Raw genomic sequence first — 21,705 nt, forward strand, 5'->3', positions numbered from 1 at the left:
TGAGGTTTTGCACATTCAGGTTTTGTTGTTTTCATGAATGTTTTTTTTTATCCATGTATAGATTATTTCATACATGTACAGTTTGTTATTTAATAAATATTTTGTTTAAGAAAAACTTTTTTCTCTTTCTTTTTACACGGCACAACAATGTTATGGTGCAAAGAGATCATTTAACAGAAAACACATTCATATTTACTGTCAATAGCAGGCCTGTGGGAAATGTATGGTTTATAGATCTGAATATACTGTCATAGTTGATCTTCACTGCATATGAATGCAAACGTGCATTGGAAAAAGCTTTGGCTCCAGAATATGTATACAGTTTTCTCTTTCAATTTGAGTCTTGCAGATAAGAGTGTTTTTATAGACTGTTTTCACAGAATTGTCAATCCTGTCCTAGGAGTCCTGATAGTTGTACTAGCAAACACTGCAACAGGTGAGCTGGGGTTCCATTTAGAATGTTTATGTTAAGTTCAAACTGTCTAGCTCAGCTAACTTTAACCATAAGGTGAGATCACATTAACCCTACTTTACACATGTGTGTAGTCTGCAGCACTGCAGGATCACAGAGATGTGCTATATTTAACCTCTACAGAAGTTAGCAAAATACATGTCTAAGTTGGATCAGATCCCTTTATGCTTCCCCCATGATGTCCTTATGAGTAGTTACAGATGATGATTATAACCTGAACTTGGGAAACACAAACTGAGACTTCACTAGACAGAGCATGACAACAGTGGTAGTAATACTTTATTTTGTCCTCTAAATAGTTATTCAAACATGTAGAAATAAATAAATAATGCATCACATGTAATGGAGGGGAATACTGAAAAAGTGAACCAATTTATTAAATATGTAGGCTACATATAAATAAATAAATGTGGCATAAAATGTCTTCTAGTGGGGCATCATCTTGGGTGGTCTCCAGAGTGTTTGGGGTGCATATAGGGGTCTGATCTGGGGGGAAAGGAGAAGAAAGCATGTTAAACAATAGCTAGATATGATATGCCATGTCACTTTCTCCCATGGGCTTTGAGAGGGAGGCTATCTAGCTATCTAGGCTATATATAGCAAAAAAAACCTGTAAGGTTAGGCTTAGGCTATATGAAATGAAAAGTTAACTGACATTAGCCATATAAACCACGTTAACATTTAGAATAGTTAAAAGTAAGTGACACAGCTTATCCAATAATTTACCTGCTCATCCTCTCCCAGCCTGAGAAACATGCGGCGGCGGTGAAGCTCCAACTCTTCCATAAAATAAAACAAAATGATCAGCAAAACAATTTGCTCTGGCTCCATGTTATTAGGCTGTCTGTTCGTGCCTTAAACTTTTGAGACAGGCCGGTGCGTGAGATGGGATTCCCAGATTCGCTCGCACTGTCAACTGGTTGCTAAGGAAACCATTCTGGGGGCGTGAACAGCTAGTGACACAGCAGCTCTTTCTCGCCGAGAAGAGCCTGGTGACGCGAGGTTAGTAGTAGGCTAGACCGTCTCGTTTCGCTCAACGACTGAAGGCTGCGCACTCCCCTGACTGGTCCGCGGAGGACAGACCTCTGTAGGCCGCGGCCGACGAAGGCCGTGGCCGCTGAATTGGGACACAGCTATCCTGTCTGTACACGTCCTGTCTGCACACATCCTGTCTGCACACATCCTGTCTGCACACGTCCTGTCTGCACACGTCCTGTCTGCACACATCCTGTCTGCACACATCCTGTCTGCACACGTCCTGTCTGCACACATCCTGTCTGCACACGTCCTGTCTGCACACGTCCTGTCTGCACACGTCCTGTCTGCACACATCCTGTCTGCACACGTCCTGTCTGCACACATCCTGTCTGCACACGTCCTGTCTGCACACATCCTGTCTGCACACATCCTGTCTGCACACGTCTGTCATGTGCTACTAAACTGTACCAAGCTACATTGTACACTTATTAGCACACAAGTTGGGCTTTCACAACCGCTGTCTGAATAGAGTTGAGTCTGCCAAACTCTTCATGAATGTGTGTGTCTTCACACAGCGCTGGTTCCTCTATCCGCCAGAGAAGGAGCCTCATTTCCACCCCAACCGCACCACTCTGTCCTGGGTAACAGACACCTACCCCCTGCTGCCGCAGGAGGAGGCACCGCTGGAGTGCACCATCCGGCCCGGAGAGGTGAGCAAAACTCTACTCCAGTTCAGTTTCTCCAGTGGAGAAAAAGGTGGCTTGGGATGCACCGATCGATAGGCACGTGACCGGAAATGGCCCATTTCCACGTGATCGGCCTCGACCGGTGATCTGCGCCGGTCACTCTAAATAGCCAGTCTAGATTCAGCTATGTGTGGGGGTAAAACGAAAAACAAAAAGTCATAATTGCTACATAAAAGTCCCACATATGAATGCAAAGGTGAAATTGTATGGATTTCAATTCAATTCACATTCTGTTTCTTTACAGTTGGTGAGCATTCAGATTCCAACCCTGGGTATTGAATTTGAATTGACAGTGATTGAATTTTTGAATGGCCCAAACCCATACAGTGTGAGATGTAATGATGCAGTGTGTCGGTCCTGAAGAATGTGGTTACATCAGATCAGTTCAACGAGGAAGACGTGATTGAAATGTTAAACATTTGCTTGTAGCTCTTTTTTAAATCATTTATATTAATATTCTTGCTAATATTACTATTTCTGTTTCTTTGATAGGCTTTTTATTAGTTTGATCACGCTTTTCTTATTTTGCCACAGAAAAAGCCCATCCAGCTCTTATTAAAATAAAGTTGAATGAATGTATAGGAAGTAAGCCAACTTGGAGATCCTGGGGGGAGACTTTTTGTATACTTTTGGTAAGCAATGTATTGAGATAAACATCAGAGGGAAAAATAGCCCAAACTTAGATATTTAGATCCACCAAGACAATCCTGGATTTTTCCCTCCGTAGTTAAACCTCCCAGAGTGACAGGAACCAGTGTGGAAGGAGCACAAAGACATATTTCCTAACAGTGGATCTGTCTCCACAGCTGCTGTATTTCCCTGACCGCTGGTGGCACGCCACTCTCAACCTAGACACCAGTGTTTTCATCTCCACCTTCCTGGGCTGAGGCTCCTTCCGCTCTCCTCTCCTCTGGCACACTTTGACAGGACGGACACAGCATCCCACTCAACAAGGGACTGGTTCTGATCTCCCAAGATGAGACGATGCTGATCAAGAAAGACTCTGAGAACTTGTGATGTTGTGGTGGTCTGCGCGTGATGTGGCCTCCAAATGGAATACCAGAGACCAAATAACATTCCAGCCGAATGGTTTCAACAGCGGAGACTATTCCTGATTCCTCACTGGTCTAAGTGGTGTCAGAGCAGACGGCCATCTTAACATGCTGCTATGCTTTGTAATCATTGTGTATTTAATGTTTTAATGACCAATCAAGCAAATGAAGATGATTGGCTGAGGCCCAGGTTTCAAGTCCAGACCCTCTGCTCACTACTGAGAAAATTTGCGGTCGGGGGGCCTGGTCGGAGTGGAAGGGAACTGGTGGGAATAGCATGATCCTCCCACGTGCTACGTCCTGCCAGTGAAGCTCTCCGCTCTGAGGGGAAAATAAGCAGCTGGCAACTGCGCATGTGTTAGGGGAAGTATGGTGCTACTCTTGGCTCTCCCCAGATCGGCAGAGGGGGCGGAGCAGCGAGTGGGGGGGGATTGGCCAAGTACAAATGGGGGGAAATCAGAAAAACGATTTAATTCTTTTTACAATCAAGTCCTGTTTTGTTTTCTGTACTGATTTACATTTGCTTAGTTCTGGATAACTGATTTGCTCTTTTCATTCCATGGACATTTTTGATTTTGCTGAATTCAAATCATAGATTATGTTCAATACAGGCAAACAGGATTTGCTGCCTTGATCAAAGCAAATGTAATAATTACCCAAGTAAAAACTCTCACTGTCAGTTTCTGTTTGTTGTTCTGTATTTGTTAGAAACTTGCAATGACTCATTTTCAGTTTTTATTGGTCTGTTGATAATATGAACTGTCATGAAATAACACAAAGAACATACAGCAAACACACATCCCAATACAGCACTTTGATATTAATCAAGCTAATAAAGATGCTTTAAATAATAACTAACACCTAATCCACAATACTGAGACATTATTGTGTATGGGGCATCACAAGGTACAAAAAAGGCATTTGTCAAATGTTAAAGTTTCTTATTAGAAGATTAACTAGTAAACCAGGATCGCTCCGACCGCTGAGTGAATATTACTCGAGGGGTTTTCTGCACTCCTAGTGGACGATACTGCTTATTGTATTACAGTACAACTCTGTACTCCTGTAGAGTACCGTAGTATTGTGCTAACCCTATCTTTTTCAAAGTGTTTGTGCAAATTGCAGTAGAGATGTGCAAATAGCGTTATGGGGCCTAAACCTGAAATGGTTAAAATGTCACACTGGGGAAAACAGCTTTCAGAAGCAGAGCCTCATCAGGATTAGAGGCGTTGGCTCCCACAATTTTCAAATGCCCCCGACAACTACCGTGGTGTTCCCATCAGCAGGCGGCTGATCTAGACAACTACCGTGGTGTTCCCATCAGCAGGCGGCTGATCTAGACAACTACCGTGGTGTTCCCATCAGCAGGCGGCTGATCCAGACAACTACCGTGGTGTTCCCATCAGCAGGCAGCTGATCTAGACAACTACCGTGGTGTTCCCATCAGCAGGCAGCTGATCTAGACAACTACTGTGGTGTTCCCATCAGCAGGCGGCTGATCCAGACAACTACTGTGGTGTTCCCATCAGCAGGCAGCTGATCTAGACAACTACTGTGGTGTTCCCATCAGCAGGCAGCTGATCTAGACAACTACCGTGGTGTTCCCATCAGCAGGCGGCTGATCTAGACAACTACCGTGGTGTTCCCATCAGCAGGCGGCTGATCCAGACAACTACCGTGGTGTTCCCATCAGCAGGTGGCTGATCTAGACAACTACTGTGGTCTTCCCATCAGGAGGCGGCTGATCTAGGAGCAGACAGCTTCAACAGCTGAATGACAAGATCACGGTCTTCAGAGGAACTCTGTAAGGCTGTTTACGCGGATCAAGTGGACAACACTAAATGCAAGTGTAAATGACCCACCAAGAAGCATTGAGATCCCATCACTCAAACCACTTACAGAGGTGGTCTGGAATGCATTTGACCACATGTCTTTTCTAGTGTAAATGCTAATGTTTCCTGATGCGTCCTCAGGACACACTGAAGGACCGCCTACACAACTGACCTCTGCGTTTTTCTCACGTCCATGCATCTAGCAGAAAAGGCCTGCAGTTGCTTAAAAAATCGGTGCATTTTCGGCGCTACTGAGTACTATAGGCTACTAAGGAAACACTATAATGTGTTTAAGCAGGCGACCTGCCACAGTAGAAGGGGAAACACTGGTTGGACATAATGCTGAATGATGTGTGCTGATGATTGCTCTCAGAAACATGTTTGGCGTCCTCGGCGATATAGGAGGTTAAAAATAACATGACATTTGGTCTTTGCAAACGCAAATGATTCAGGAGCCTGGCTGGACATACATTCATTGTAATGTTGACTTTCAAGCAGCTTTAGCTTGTTTGAATAAATCACACCATCTGCGTACCCCGTCGAGCCATGTCGCTTCCCGCATCTACCAGCATTACCGTATATGACACCATATAAGCACAAGGCAAGCGCATTAGACTACCGTATATGACAGAGCCTAGTGGTTCATTTGCATATAGAGCGGGGAAGTGACGTTACGTCCTCTTGTGATCCGATGGCATTTTAAAAGCAGGTGTAAACAGCCTCTGTGATACAGCAGTGATTGTGTCACATCACTCAGTGATGACAGCAGCACTGTTCTCCAGCAAGCACAAAAGACCAGGAGCACTAGTCGTCTCTCTAGTCACACTAGTCCTTCCTTTTAAGATGATTATTGTTGTCATGAATTGAAGGTGCAACCATGATCGTATAATCACTTATTTCCAAAGTGGGGTATGTCTACCCCCAGGGTGACTTGCAGTCAGGTCGGGGGTACACCAAAGATAATCTGTACGGTTGTACTCATCAGATCCCTTTGTTTGTAGTTACATTGTAGCTGCAGTATGGATTACTTCCTTAAAGACTGATGTGAATTTTTTTTTATGGTAGAATGCTTTGTGTCATAAATGCTGATGATCTTTTTTTAATGGGTGGTCTCACACCATTTCTAGATGGTGTGCAAGATGGGGTTTTTTGTTTCTCTTTGTGTGTGTGTGTGTGTGATTTAACTTGATTAAAGTGTGTTTGGCTAAAAACTAGGCTCAAATACTTTGGTCCAGATTCACTAAAGATTTTCACCACCAGAATTCCCAAATCAGAATGGCCAATCACAACGCTGTTCACTCACCCACTGTATGCATGGCCAATCACAACGCTGTTCACTCACCCACTGTATGCATGGCCAATCACAACGCTGTTCACTCACCCACTGTATGCAGCAAGTGGAAAGCTGCCCGTCACGCATGTAAATTATAGGTCAACCACATTTTGCCCACATATTTATTTGGAGGCGAGGTCGTGCAAATCCAGATTGTAACCAATTCACCGATGCGTCGTGGAAAAGGCGGAAGAGCCTTTTCCATCCTCGAACCTCAGACCACATCAGACAACAACGTTCCGATGAGGATGCTGAGACTCTGGGACGTACTGTAAGAGTGCAGCCTTGCTGGATTATCTTTACAGCTGAATTGGAATTGGTGATCATGAGGAAAATCTGCCATATGCGATAACATTGTTCATTATTGCGATGACGATATGACTTTATGACACTATTGAAGTATGTATATGAGCTATACAGTTCCTATGTCTTCCTGCTTTAATACTGCTAACATATAGACCCCAAACATGGAATAGCCTATGCCCTACGCATGCTACATATGGAGGGGGCGAACGGAAAGGTGTGCGCTGTATTTACAACACAAGACAAAGCGATCGCATGCAGAGTGTGAATGCACGTGTAAACAAAATGTTTTTTGTTATTCATTGCATTTCAGGCAGTCTTTGCCATGTGTTTATTGTTGTTCGTATCGTGATGATGACGATGAAAATACCGTTTATCGTGCAGCCCTAGATAATTGCTTGCACAGTATTTGTTTGTTCCACAACTTGATATGCATTTCTTAGTAAATAAGAGAAAAACTCAAAGCTCAAACAACTGAGGTGTAAAAAAAAAATGCGCAGCTCGCCGCTCACAACGCAATCTTAGTGAATCTGGACTTCAACGTTCGTCAGTAAGAAATAATTCAACCGTAATAAATAGTGGATGACTAAAATATCAGAAACCAGCAACTGATGACTTCTCAATCAATCAAAAACTCACGGACATGCAATCTGATCCCAGTACACTATCAAACTAATCTGCCGTTGGGCAACTAGTGACCGCCAACCAAAGCTTGTGACTCAGTCATATAAACACCTATATACCATATAGTGTACTGTATACCTTTGATTCAGTCATATAAACACCTATATACCATATAGTGTATACTGTATACCTTTGATTCAGTCATATAAACACCTACCATATAGTGTATACTGTATATCTTTGACACACGGAATTGTACGGACAGTCCCGACACTCGATTATGAATATTCACAAAGACGATGTAATCATTGCTAGTTGCGGGCTCAGCTAGCTGCTCCCTGAACATGGGAGGAGAATGGGACAGATGGAGAGAACGACCAGACACAAGAGAGGGGGCGGAGTCTGATTGGAGGCCAAAGTCTCCCGCATTCAGCATACCAAGGCATTTCATCTGCCATTCATTTCCCCCATCTACATTTCATAAAATGCTTATAAAAATAGTTGTAGTTGGTCAAACCAAGCGATTCAGCTACATTTAGAATCAGGAGTGACCATATTTTCGCTCAGGCCAAAAATAAAGAAATAAAAACGTTACTCCGTTTTAGTTTTTGTCCGAGTGTGAACGCGGAAGACTCTGGCACTCTATTAAGACTGAACACAGCGATCCACATGGCATGCGCCTCTCCTCAGAGCGACTCCCCTCTCTGTCTCAGCTCAGGGCACTGAGGTCAGTAGTCCTCTCCTCAGAGCCACTCCCCTGTCTGTCTCAGCTCAGGGCACTGCTCAGTAGTCCTCTCCTCAGAGCCACTCCCCTGTCTGTCTCAGCTCAGGGCACTGAGGTCAGTAGTCCTCCACCCAGCCGTTCTCCAGAATAAACGTATCGATGACTTCCTTCATAGCCAGGTTGGGGATGAGCTGGTCTTGGGTCAGCGGGATGCGGGTCACTGGGTCAAAATGGCCGACTCGCTGGAAGGGAAGAAGACACACTTTTAATTGTTTCACCTCCCAGAAATATCAAGCCCGCTCCCCAGCAAACAATTTAATCAGACACCAAAACCCTGAGTGAGACCTTAGACACTAGGTACTAGCCTGACATCCGACTGAATTGTCAACGATTCAAAGGTTTGGACACAGGCAAAATAGGTACATCAAACATGAAATCATTTTGGGCATGTTTTCTTACATCGACAACAAACACAAGCTTATTTTTGTTACATTTACTGGCAAGAAAGATCATTACTACAGAAGAGGATTAAGACCGCATAAAAAATATATTTCAGTTCTTTTTTCCAGATTTTTCTCCAATTTTCTCCCAACTTGTACTTTGCCAATTCCCCCTGCTGTCCCAGTCGTTGCTCCACCATCTCTGGTGATCTGTGGAGAGTTGTACACTAGCACCTGATTCCTCTGATACATGTGCAGTAGCCAGCTGCTTCTTTTCACCTGACAGTGAGGGGTTTCAGCAGCAGGACATAGTGTGTTGCAGGATCACGCTATAAAGACGCCCCCCCCCCCCCCTCCCTTCAAATTGAAGGCCTAGTCCTCTTCTGTACAACATGCAACCATACATTTCTAATACAGCAACACAGCAATGTCAAACAACCCGCTGGCACCGACAAGGAGCCTCTACTGCCAACCAAATGTACAGTAAGTAAGTACTGAAGTACTGAATGTAACTAATTACTGCTGCTGTTGAGGAAGTAGTAAAGTAATGTGATTACTTTTTAAATGAGTGATAAGTAGGGTGAGTAAGGGCCCTATCTTCCCAATGGCGGTAATTTTGCATTAGCGCCCGTTTTGCGCTGGAATAGCGCCACGCAAAGCCCTAATTGTCACGTCATCTCAGTGCAAACCCCGATAGGCGTGTTTATGCCCATCTTAACAGGATTCACAAGGTGAGATCACTCCCCTTAAAAGCCACAGCGTCACCGCCTGCAACTCTGTGACAGGCAGGCAGCAGCTTCTTTCTTGCTCAGTGCAAGCAGAGTGACAGAGTGAGAGAGAGAGAGAGAGAGGGGGGAGAGAACGAGAGAGGGAAGAGAGAATTGGAGGATGAACCAGTTCGGATTCGTAACAAAAATTGATGCTTTTGTAATTAGTAGCCTTTTAATTAGTCGTTTCGCTCATATAGGCTATAACATACACATTTAAAAATATTCGTTTCTTTAATAGGGTAGGGATGTGTGAGATTTTATTTCAATAGCCTATACCAGAATTGTCCACTCGGGTTAAGCTATTGTTGCATGGTGCAATGGTGCAGGGAGAGAGGTTACTGTATACTATCAATGGTTACTGTATAGCCTACTGGCCGGTGTTGTGTCAGAAAGTGGTTTCGATCCGCGGGACCACACAGCGCTGCCTCGGCAGTGCCTCTACCCACCCTGTGCACCGACCCCCCCGGCCTGCCTACCCGGCCCAGCTCACACCTTCTCCGGGGAGACCCCCCTCCAGGACACGGCACACTAGCCGAACACAAAGCACCCCTCCCCGCGCTACACACAGACTCCCGCCCCGCCAGACCCTCGTTCCCCTGGTAATCCAATTCAAAACGCAAATCACTTTTTCGCACAAAACCATGACAAACGAATTCTCATTGTTAAATCAAGGTGTGTTTTTTCTGCAGTGTAGGTTAGTTGAAAATCAACCATGCGTAATGGGCCTATCCAAGCGAGGATTTCCTGCACTGCGCCGGAGAATGCTGCCTGCGCTCAGGCGTACGCCTGGTGTAGTGGGGTTGTTTGCGCTAAGACCAGCTATTTGCTGGCGTTAAAATTGAGAGCACCCAAGGCCCCTTTTTCTAACACATTGCGCTGGAACGCCTATTTTGGAACGAGCAACGCCCAAACCTCTCTTTGCGCTCGGAACAAACCGACGGTATCTTCCCCACAGCGCTAAATGACACTTGCGCGAGACACATGATAGGCTAGAGACCACGGACACGCCTGGGCCACGCCTACACCTGTGTCATCCCAGCGCGAAACTGGACGGTGGAGGCAGACGATAGCTTAAGACGCTGGGAAGAGCGCAATAAGAGGCGCGCAAACGATAGCGCCGTACGAAGATAGGGCCCTAAGAGTAACTTGCCCAACGCTGTTTACCTGCAAGTGCTCCTCGATGTCTTTGCGGTCGTAGGTGATTCCGCTGGGCGTGATGCACGGCTCTCTCATCAACTCAAAGCTGATCTTCCCACACAGGTAGTCTGGAATCTCCCGCTTCTGTCAGACAGACAGACAGACAGACAGACAGGTAGTCTGGGATCTCCCGCTTCTGTCAAGAGAGTTGTAGACTAGCACATGCTTCCTCCGATACATGTGCAGTCACCAGCAGTGTTGGGGGTAACTCATTACAAAAGTAACATATTACATGTAATATATTACTAGTTTAGTAGTAACTCAGTAATATAACTTATTACTTATAGGATTTCAGTAATATTATACCAGTTACTTTGTCACTCAAGTTACAAATTGAGTTACATTTTATTAAATCAAAGCACATATTTAAAAAAGATACAATAATTTCCTAATCAAACTGTGTGTTTTTATGCAAATAACCACTATAGATGACAATAACAAAGGAAAAGAATAACATTTAGAATTTTGGATCGTTTACACCGACTTCAAGGCGGTTGAAATCATTTTTCGGGATGGTTCCGGGGCGGCAATGTCATTCTGCTGCTGCTGTTGTTTTGGTAAAAGTAATGCAAAAGGAGTGTAATAAGTAATGAGTTACTCTACACAGAAGGTAATATTGTAAAGTAACTTATTACTTTCAAATGAAAGTAACTAGTAATGGAAGGATTACGCTATTCCCCCCAGTTCCCCTCCGCCCCGAACAGGCGCCCCAACCAACCAGAAGAAGCACTAGTGCAGCGCGCCCCCCCCCCCCCCCCCCCCGATACTGATGCTCAAGATCATTGAACCCATTTCTAAAACCAGTTTCGAAAGGAAAGAAGCTACCGTACTTGAGTAGAGGTTAGTCATAACTCTTGTTATGATTTGGCGCTATATAAATATAACAGTGATTGATTGAAACTGATTGATTGCCAAACACTGACCTTCCTCTTCTCGTCTACTTGAGAGAACAGCTCCTCCATGTCTGCTAGGTACTTGTCCTGTGGGAGGAAAAGGAGACAGGAGAGATTTGTAGCTTTTAAATGAATAATCCAATCACAAATGGAACCAACTGGGCTTAATAGATAGCTACAGGTTACAGGACAGGTCCACCCTCAAAACACTTTCAAACGGTTACATTTCTGGGTGAATTGTGTTGTTTGCTGCTATATTTTTCATATTTCTATGAATAACTGGCCAAACGAGATGACACATCACATTAACCGTGTTTCCATTCAGCTCTTGCGCAAATTCTAAGTGACCTTTTGAAAAGTCGACAATCATAAAATTCAAATCAGGAGCGCTTCCAGTAACGGCTGTTAAGCCAATAAGTAGGTTGTGTGTGAGACAGATGGAGAGGTTTCCAATAGGCCTACTTGCCATAGGAGCAGTGATCATTATTAGCAGACACGACAGCGACGGCTAGGGTTGGGAATCACCAGATGCCCACGATACGATACTAAAACGATACTTGAGTCACGATACGATAGTATTGCGATATTGTGATATGCTAGTATTGCGATATATTGAATATTGCGATATTTCGATATATTGTCTAACTCCTTTTCCTACCTTTTGCTTGACCTCACCGGAAGTAAAACATGCAGTGTTTTTCTGTTTTGTTTTGGCCCCACATGTAGGCTACATTATTAAGCTTCTCTGGACTCAATACGCCACTGCAGGCGCGGACTGCAACATCGGGCGCTTCTGTCTTCAAACAGTTCATCAGTTCAAGAGCCAAACTGCAGTTGCCTTCACTCTGCGTCTTCACATTGGCATCATGTTAAGCAATACATTCACTAGAGGGCAGTAGAGAGTCAAAAGTGTGTGTGTGTGTGTGTGTGTGTGTGTGTGTGTGTGTGTGTGTGTGTGTGTGTGTGTGTGTGTGTGTGTGTGTGTGTGTGTGTGTGTGTGTGTTAGAGCTGGGCTACCCGGCCCGTCGGACTCGGAACCCGAACCCGGCCCGACTTACGGGCCGGGTTCGGACAGAAACATTGAAGTCGCGTTCGGGCTCGGGCCGGGCTCGGTCACGTAATCAGTCACTTGTTTTTGCCTTCAAATATATCTATCATCAGCTCCTGAGCTAATTTACTACGTTAATGAAAGCACCTGAAGGCATCGAATGAAACACGCCCAGACATGCACTCTGCTGCTCTGCCCGGAGTCAGCTGCGTGTCGGCTCTCAGCGCTGGTGTCGCAGACACCGTGCAGTACTTCTTTCAGCGATGTGGGACTGTGTGGGCAGTGCACGGCACGCACAAATTAGGCTGTTTGGTGCTTTGCTTTGTACATTACGTATTCATCATTGACTGCTTTGAATTACGAGGACTGATTTTGGTTTGGGATTATATAGGGCTGTTTATAGGCTGGACAGACTCATTGAATTATGCGCTCGCTGCGCTCCGAGGGGGAAAAAAAAATCAGGGAGGGGATTCGGGCCGGGCTCGGACAGATTATCAATTGACACCTGTCGGGCCGGGCCGGGCTCGGCTTATAATGTGACGGGCTCGGTCGGGTTCGGTAAGGAAAATTCAGCCCGAGCCCAGCTCTAGTGTGTGTGTGTGTGTGTGTGTGTGTGTGTGTGTGTGTGTGTGTGTGTGTGTGCAGGGTATACGCACGAGCCATGAAGTTAAATTCAATACCTTTTAAGACCTTTTCAAATAAAGACGTCACATCAGCGATAGGGGTGTTTCATCATGATACCTGATATTATATATATATTTGCTGATATCACAAAGTCTGCCACCATACCATTTTGATTCAATTCAGGGGTCTGCGATCGATATGAGATGAGCTATGCCCATTTAACACAATTATCTACAAAATGTAATACCTCATCAAATGGTGATTAAGACTTTTTAAGACTTTTTGAGGATTTTTTATTTAAGGATAATTGATTTATCAACTTTCAATCTGTCTATCAGTCCGACGACTAATATGAGTGTTTCCGCCGCCAGCAATCGAAACATGTCCGGTATGACAAACAAACCTATTAAGTCTGATATGAATCATGTAATTACTGCAGACATCCACTAGACAGCAGAAAGCGGCCGTCTGTCTCTAGTCATGTTTCCATTACCCTCAGAAATGCGCAAAATCTAAATATCGCAATAGAAATTGGGTAATGGAAACACGTAAATTTCGAAAAACCTCCCAAATATCGCAAAAAGTTTTTGCGCTCTCATGAGGTGGTTTTTCAGACGTGTCGATATAGCAGTTTATCGCAAAAGTGTAATGGAAACACATTTTCCGCATTTGCATGTCATGTGACCCATCTTCTCCTTTGGAAAAGGAAAATGAAAGGAAATGAGGGAGAAAGGTTTAATTAAGCCGTGGCAAAACCTCCGCAGCAAGTGGAAAATTTTGAAGCAACGCTACCTACTGTAGCAGAAAGACGAGTGTTGTGCAAAAGCGCGGAGCCGGGGAAAATAGATAATGTTTAATGGCAGAACTCGGTCCATGGTGACAGACTGCCTGTGCGCGCGCATTTGGCACAGCGGCGAGATGAGGGGATGAAAAGCACACACCGGTGCGGTGCTGCTGACTGAAGTGAATACACTGAGTAATACATGTTTCAGGTGCAATGTTATAATTATAATACACGGCATTCTGATTATTGCACTAAATCGGACCAGTTGTATTAGGCTACCGTTTTTCCTCTGCCTGTCACGCTCACTGCATTCACCGCAGCCAGTTGCCACTCATTTTCTTTTGAACTGATAATCAGGCTCGTTTATATGCGTTGTAACTTCATGTTGTGATTTGCATTGACCATTGGTTGGATTTGAGCATGCATGGGACGGGATATGGGGCAGATCCCCGTGCGTAATCACTGTGGCAGCTGCTGGTAACGGGGAATTGCGTTCAGGTGTGTGCGCCGTCACTCAAACTCAATTTCAATGGAAACGACTACAAGTCGCAATTGTACATTGTCGAAGTTGTAGAAATATCGCAATTATTTTGCGAAAAACTGTAATGAAAACACAGCTACAGTGAAAATCCTACATGTTTGAAGTGGATCTTGTTGACTTTGTGTTGACTCTTGCTGTCCTGGGACTTGTCCTCTTGTTTGTGCCGGCAGCCCTCCAGCTCTCTGTGGATGAGACCACACAGATGCACAACACACTGAACACAGTGCAGCAATGAGACCACACAGAGGCACAACACACTGAACATGGTGCAGCAATGAGACCACACAGAGGCACAACACACTGAACACGGTGCAGCAATGAGACCACACAGAGGCACAACACACTGAACATGGTGCAGCAATGAGACCACACAGAGGCACAACACACTGAACATGGTGCAGCAATGAGACCACACAGAGGCACAACACACTGAACACGGTGCAGCAATGAGACCACACAGAGGCACAACACACTGAACATGGTGCAGCAATGAGACCACACAGAGGCACAACACACTGAACATGGTGCAGCAATGAGACCACACAGAGGCACAACACACTGAACACGGTGCAGCAATGAGACCACACAGAGGCACAACACACTGAACACAGTGCAGCAATGAGACCACACAGAGGCACAACACACTGAACACAGTGCAGCAATGAGACCACACAGAGGCACAACACACTGAACACAGTGCAGCAATGAGACCACACAGAGGCACAACACACTGAACATGGTGCAGCAATGAGACCACACAGAGGCACAACACACTGAACATGGTGCAGCAATGAGACCACACAGAGGCACAACACACTGAACATGGTGCAGCAATGAGACCACACAGAGGCACAACACACTGAACACGGTGCAGCAATGAGACCACACTGAGGCACAACACACTGAACACGGTGCAGCAATGAGACCACACAGAGGCACAACACACTGAACACGGTGCAGCAATGAGACCACACAGAGGCACAACACACTGAACACGGTGCAGCAATGAGACCACACAGAGGCACAACACACTGAACACGGTGCAGCAATGAGACCACACAGAGGCACAACACACTGAACACGGTGCAGCAATGAGACCACACAGAGGCACAACACACTGAACACGGTGCAGCAATGAGACCACACAGAGGCACAACACACTGAACACAGTGCAGCAATGAGACCACACAGAGGCACAACACACTCAACACGGTGCAGCAATGAGACCACACAGAGGCACAACACACTCAACACGGTGCAGCAATGAGACCACACAGAGGCACAACACACTGAACACAGTGCAGCAATGAGACCACACAGAGGCACAACACACTGAACACGGTGCAGCAATGAGACCACACAGAGGCACAACACACTCAACACGGTGCAGCAATGAGACCACACAGAGGCACAACACACTGAACACAGTGCAGCAATGAGACCACACAGAGGCACAACACACTGAACACGGTGCAGCAATGAGACCACACAGAGGCACAACACACTGAACACAGTGCAGCAATGAGACCACACAGAGGCACAACACACTGAACACGGTGCAGCAATGAGACCACACAGAGGCACAACACACTGAACACAGTGCAGCAATGAGACCACACAGAGGCACAACACACTGAACACGGTGCAGCAATGAGACCACACAGAGGCACAACACACTGAACACTGTGCAGCAATGAGACCACACAGAGGCACAACACACTGAACACGGTGCAGCAATGAGACCAGACAGAGGCACAACACACTGAACACGGTGCAGCAATGAGACCACACACAGAGGCACAACACACTGAACACGGTGCAGCAATGAGACCACACAGAGGCACAACACACTGAACACAGTGCAGCAATGAGACCACACAGAGGCACAACACACTCAACATGGTGCAGCAATGAGACCACACAGAGGCACAACACACTCAACACGGTGCAGCAATGAGACCACACAGGCACAACACACTGAACATGGTGCAGCAAGCCTCGGCCAATCACAATCAAGGACTGCCTGACCCATAGCAGCAGCAGTGTTTTGGGGATTTCAGAGGCACTGGCTCACCTCTCTTTCTCAGCCAGGATGAGTTTGGTGAGGTAGGCGTGCAGCTTGTTCTCCTGGTTGATCCGTTTCTCCTCCATGCTGTTCCAGCGCTTCTTCTTGGCTATCCGCAGAGCGCTGGGAATGTCATCGCCAAAGTTCAGCCGCTGCTCCTTGGCTAGGTTATAGGCTGTCAAAATAATCACAATGCACTGGATGTTACTGTTACATGATGCACCAGATGTTACTGTTACATGATGCACCAGATGTTACTGTTACATGCCTAAAGATGCACTAGATGTTACTGTTACATGCCTAAAGATGCACTAGATGTTACTGTTACATGCCTAAAGATGCACCAGATGTTACTGTTACATGCCTAAAGATGCACCAGATGTTACTGTTACATGCCTAAAGATGCACTAGATGTTACTGTTACATGCCTAAAGATGCACTGGATGTTACTGTTACATGCCTAAAGATGCACTAGATGTTACTGTTACATGCCTAAAGATGCACCAGATGTTACTGTTACATGCCTAAAGATGCACTAGATGTTACTGTTACATGCCTAAAGATGCACCAGATGTTACTGTTACATGCCTAAAGATGCACCAGATGTTACTGTTACATGCCTAAAGATGCACTAGATGTTACTGTTACATGCCTAAAGATGCACTAGATGTTACTGTTACATGCCTAAAGATGCACTAGATGTTACTGTTACATGCCTAAAGATGCACTAGATGTTACTGTTACATGCCTAAAGATGCACTAGCTAGTAGGGGTGTCACGATACACTCAGTTCACGATACGATACGATACGATACACGATATTGGGTTCACGATAACGATACGATACGGTATTTTAACAATATTTTTTTGCGATCGATTTATAAGTTGAGGGGGCATCCTCCACGCTAATTTGAGTAATTTCACCATTTTCATCCTCCGTGTCTGTAACGTCCCTCGTCTGTTCAAACAAAGCAATGAAAGCAATGCAGATCAGTGCCATCATGTTCAGCTTCTTTTTCTCACGATATGAGATTTCATCTCAACGATACATAATTGTCATCTTTTGATATCGCGATATATTGTGGGACGATATATTGTGACATCCCTACGACCTAGTCTACAACTCTCCCAAGATCAGCAGAGGGAGGAATTGGCCAAGTACAATTGGGTCCCCAGCAATACACCCGGCGAGTGCGAAGTGGATCGGACGAACGGTTCTCGAGATATGCAAAGGACAAATATACTTGCTTTAGTATTATGATCTACTGTCATTTAGAATAGAATGAAATACAGGAGCGGGAACAGTGATAATATCGTACATGGCAATATTTTGGCAGGACAGCATTGCGCTATTAAATTCTGGATATTGCCCCGAGCCTATTGCTAAGTGCTAATTTTCTCTCAAACTGAACTGAAACACTAGCTAAAGTGGACATCGTGCAGGCGATCCTCCCCACCTCTCTGCAGGTTGCCGATGGCTTCGTCGTAGTTGTCCATCTCCAGGTGACACTGGCCCATGAAGAAGTGGGCCTTGACCGACTGGCTGTCCAGCTCCAGAGCGTGTCGGCAGTCTGCCAGGGCTTTGTCAGGCTGCTGCAGCTTCACGTAGCACAGCGCCCGGTTCGTGTAGTAGGCCGGCACACACGGACTGTGGCTCTAGGAAGAGACAGTGCATTTTATTTATTTATTTGATTTTAATCTGCATTCTTGAGTTCACAATGTATTCCTAACACGTTTACGCTCAACACTTGTATTACATGGCATGGCGTCAGTAGTTAAGAGTTACTTAAGAAGTATGGGAAATTGAGTCCTGGCTTCAAGGAATACTCCGCCAAAAAACAATGCTTATTTATTTTGCACATGCTCTCACACGTTCATTTAGACATTCATTTAGTTTGACAGTTATTGAGAGTTGATTTGAGTCAAGTTGTGGACCAGTGATGTCATTCATGCACAAATGACATCACTGGTCCACAACTGAACTCAAATCAACTCTCAATAACTGTCAAACTAAATGAATGTCTGCAAAACCACTTAGTTTTTGGATGTGTCTGAGACCATGTGCAAAATAAATAAGCATTGTTGATATTATATCGATATCGTGATACGAGACTAGATATCATCTTAGATGTTGGATATGGCAATATGGTGAAATGGTATTTATAAGTGTTGCCTTTCCCTGGTGTTAAAGTCTGCAGTACAGTAAAGTCATGTCACTTTCTGCACACTGTTCTCGCTGCTCTATTCTTTGGCTTTAGCCACTTAGCCAATATATCCACAACATTACTGAGGATTACTGATCAAAAACCTCACTGCAAAAGCACCAATAGTCACAGGGAAGGAAACGATGTCTTGTATTCATTTTGATCACGGTCTTGTTTTCATAAAAGCACTTGTGACATCTCACATGTGGCTCACATGAGGGTCGCAGGTTCGCACCCCCGTGTTACCTCCGGCTTGGTCGGGCGACACCTGCTGTGTCTGCAGGTGGGAAGCCGGATTGGGGGGTATGTGTCCTGGTCGCTGCACTAGCGCCTCCTCTGATCAGTCGGGGGGGCCTGGTCGGGGCGGAAGGGAACTGGTGGGAATAGCGTGATCCTCCCACGTGCTATGTCCTGCCGGTGAAGCTCCCCGCTTGCAGGTGAAAAGAAGCGGCTGGCAACTGCACATGTGTCAGAGGAAGCGTGGTGCTAGTCTACAGCTCTCCCCAAATCGGCAGAGGGTGGAGCAGCGACCGGGGCAGCAGGCCAAGTAGAATTGCTTCCTGTCACCCGATCCTTACGATGGCTTTGCTGTAGCAGGAAGCGGCCTCCAGGTACTTGCGGCTGAGGAAGAGGCGGTTGCCCTGCTCCTTCAGCTCCTGAGCCGACACAGAGACCTGCTCCTTCAACTCCTGAGCCGACACAGAGACGCTCTTCTCTGGGCTCTCTGCCATCTTGTCCACCAGGCTGGCTGCACCACCTGCAGCTGCCTCTCTGCCTTGCTTCCCTATCCTGACGCTTAACACCCACAGGCAGCACAGAAACTCAGCTGAGGGCAGAGAGAGAGAGATACAATTAATAAACACAACAGCACACAACAAGTCTGCCAAAATGTCTATCAGTGAGCTTCTCCAACCCAGGAGTTTTATTTTAATCTTAGATCAAATTGGCTAGTGGGCTCTGTCTGTCTGTCTGTCTGTCTGTCTGTCTGTCTGTCTGTCTGCCTGTCTATCTGTCCGTCTGTGCGTCCGAGTGGTGTCAGTCACGATTTGTGACGGAAGTGATGTCATCAGTGATGTCACTTGAGCAATTGTGATGTCATGAGTGGTGTCACTCGAGCAACATCAGTGATGTCACTCGAACAACTGTAATTGCCCAACTGTGATGTCACTCAGGCAGTTGTGATGTCATCAGTGATGTCACTCAAGCAACTGTGATGTAGCATGAGCCGATGGCGCACAGTTGCACGATGACACCGAGGTGGCTGTCTGTCTGTCTGTCTGTCATGATTTTGGGAGAGCGGGCAATTTCCATAACTGCAGCCATGACCGCATGGCGCATCATCTCGAGTCTCCACACTAGGAATTGAGCACTCAAAAGCATCATGCGGTAGGGAAGTACAACTGCAGGGCTTGTTGTCATAAAAGCACCATATGTGGCACATACAGTACGTTTTAAGTATCTATGAATGAATGGTAGGATGAGTTTTGGGATGGTGAGGAAAACACAAGTGCATAGTTCTTCCTAGGGATGTTCATCAATTATCGAAAATCGATAATCGATCGTTAAGGATTGGAATCGATCCTGTGGCATTTGGATCGATTTTTTAATTATTTAAAAAAAAAAAAAAAAAAAAAAAAAAAAAAAAAAAAAAAAAAAAAAAAAAAAAAAAATTTGGACTAGGTTTGGGTGGAATTCGTTCCTCCTCGCCCCACTCCATTGCACAGCCGACTAACGTGAGGTGGAGCTTCATATAGTCTCTAGTTTTCTGGCTGGGCACGGGCCTTTGTGCCAACAAAACTGTTTTAAACATGAGAAATTCACACCGGCATGCGCCGGGGACAGCAGTGTTGGAGAGGAGACACATTGAAATAAAGAGTTCATTGAGGAGAACACATTGTCTTTCGTATTTTCTGCCATAGGCATTCATTTTGTTAAAAAAAAAAAAAAAAAAAAAAAAAAAAATTGAAAATATTGAAAATTTTCTAAGTATTAATAAAATCGATAATCGATAATTGATCGTTAATTCTCACCGATTATCGATTTTGGAAAATTTTCAAAATGAACATCCCTAGTTCTTCCTATTCCATTTCAAACATGTAATATTTATTTTGTCCGTTTATGAGTTTGCCTATTCTATAGTATTGAGTTGATTGTATTATTCTTGTTTTTATGTTTTCTTTTTAATGTTTTTGTTTCATTTTGTTTTTGTTTTTTTACTTCCATGTTCGAAATAAAGATGATCAAATCAAATGAAAATGGGGGCTTGTTGTTCACAGGCAAAACAAACTGAATCATATATGAATCATATATGAATCATATTCACTGGGTTTCAGTTGACTGATCAGCTGTCAACAATGTTCTCCATGACCGTTCCTCTTTCAAACTGGCCGTCAAACTGCAGTGATGATGGACCAGGCTGAGTTCTGTTGCTAGATGCCAAAATACATCTTACTGAACTTTAGTTCAGTATCTACTTCATCCAGGTGCAGCATATCTGCATAAAGCACTGTCCATCGCCCGGCAGACCACAGCAGAGCATGCTGTGTGGGAAACAAGCCAAATAATGATCGCTCACACTAGACTCTTTTCAACTGATAATGATTCAGGAAGTCAGTCAAGCTGTCAGAAGCAGGAACATCAGCCTGCTATCCATCACAGCTTCCAGCACTCTACTGTGCTCTAACGTCAGATACCCAGCTCCTCCTGGCTACAGCTGTCGGTTAGATCTGTATATCTGAAACTTGTTTTGGGTCTGTTTGCATGCTTGTCATTTTGTATCGTTACAATCAAAGGCACAGGCCATGCAGCTAGTTAACTCGTTAGCAATGCTACCAGATACTGTCCGCTATCATTCATATTCCCCCCATGCATGTAACGTTAGCAGCTGGGCGAAGCATACATGGTACGTAGACGCGCGCACACATGCGCGCGCGCACACGCACACATGCGCGCGCGCACACGCACACACACACACACACACACACACACACACACACACACACACACACACACACACACACACACACACACACACACACACACACACACACACACGAGAGCTGCATAATGAATCCA

General features: G+C 45.2%; 2 protein-coding genes across 6 annotated transcripts in view; one reads left to right on the forward strand and one right to left on the reverse strand.

The window, feature by feature from the left end:
* The window catches only part of jmjd8 (jumonji domain containing 8), a 27,528-nt gene extending 19,423 nt beyond the window's left edge, over positions 1–8,105 (forward strand). The window contains exons 8-9 of one of the 2 annotated variants that reach the window (XM_083649650.1): positions 2,099–2,160; positions 3,003–8,105. In XM_083649650.1, coding sequence (XP_083505776.1) covers positions 2,099–2,160; positions 3,003–3,048 — 108 coding nt within the window. In that variant the 3' untranslated portion in view covers positions 3,049–8,105. Of the gene's footprint in view, positions 1–2,025; positions 2,161–3,002 lie in introns of both variants that reach the window. The other variant, XM_083649649.1, reaches the window with a different exon arrangement.
* Positions 8,106–8,172: 67 nt separating this feature from the next.
* On the reverse strand, positions 8,173–19,426 carry LOC310788136 (E3 ubiquitin-protein ligase CHIP-like). 4 transcript variants are annotated; one of them, XR_014553293.1, is made up of 8 exons: positions 19,209–19,404; positions 17,884–18,082; positions 16,436–16,601; positions 14,456–14,543; positions 11,395–11,451; positions 10,956–11,017; positions 10,439–10,555; positions 8,173–8,306 (listed from the first exon to the last, which is right to left on the reverse strand). XR_014553293.1 is itself a non-coding variant. In XM_083649647.1 (8 exons), exons 1-8 carry the CDS (start codon positions 19,359–19,361, stop codon positions 8,181–8,183), a joined length of 873 nt encoding a protein of 290 aa, XP_083505773.1. In that variant the 5' UTR covers positions 19,362–19,426; the 3' UTR covers positions 8,177–8,180. The 4 variants fall into 4 exon arrangements, 3 of the variants coding, with proteins under 3 accessions (XP_083505773.1, XP_083505772.1, XP_083505774.1); XM_083649647.1 differs by lacking the exon at positions 10,956–11,017 and having other exon boundaries at positions 8,177–8,306; positions 19,209–19,304; positions 19,338–19,426; XM_083649646.1 differs by lacking the exon at positions 10,956–11,017 and having other exon boundaries at positions 8,177–8,306.
* Between the last annotated feature and the right edge of the window lie 2,279 nt (positions 19,427–21,705).

The sequence above is a fragment of the Poromitra crassiceps genome, assembly GCF_964638095.1.
Source record: "Poromitra crassiceps genome assembly, chromosome: 13".
Classification (NCBI taxonomy): Eukaryota; Metazoa; Chordata; class Actinopteri; order Beryciformes; family Melamphaidae; genus Poromitra; species Poromitra crassiceps.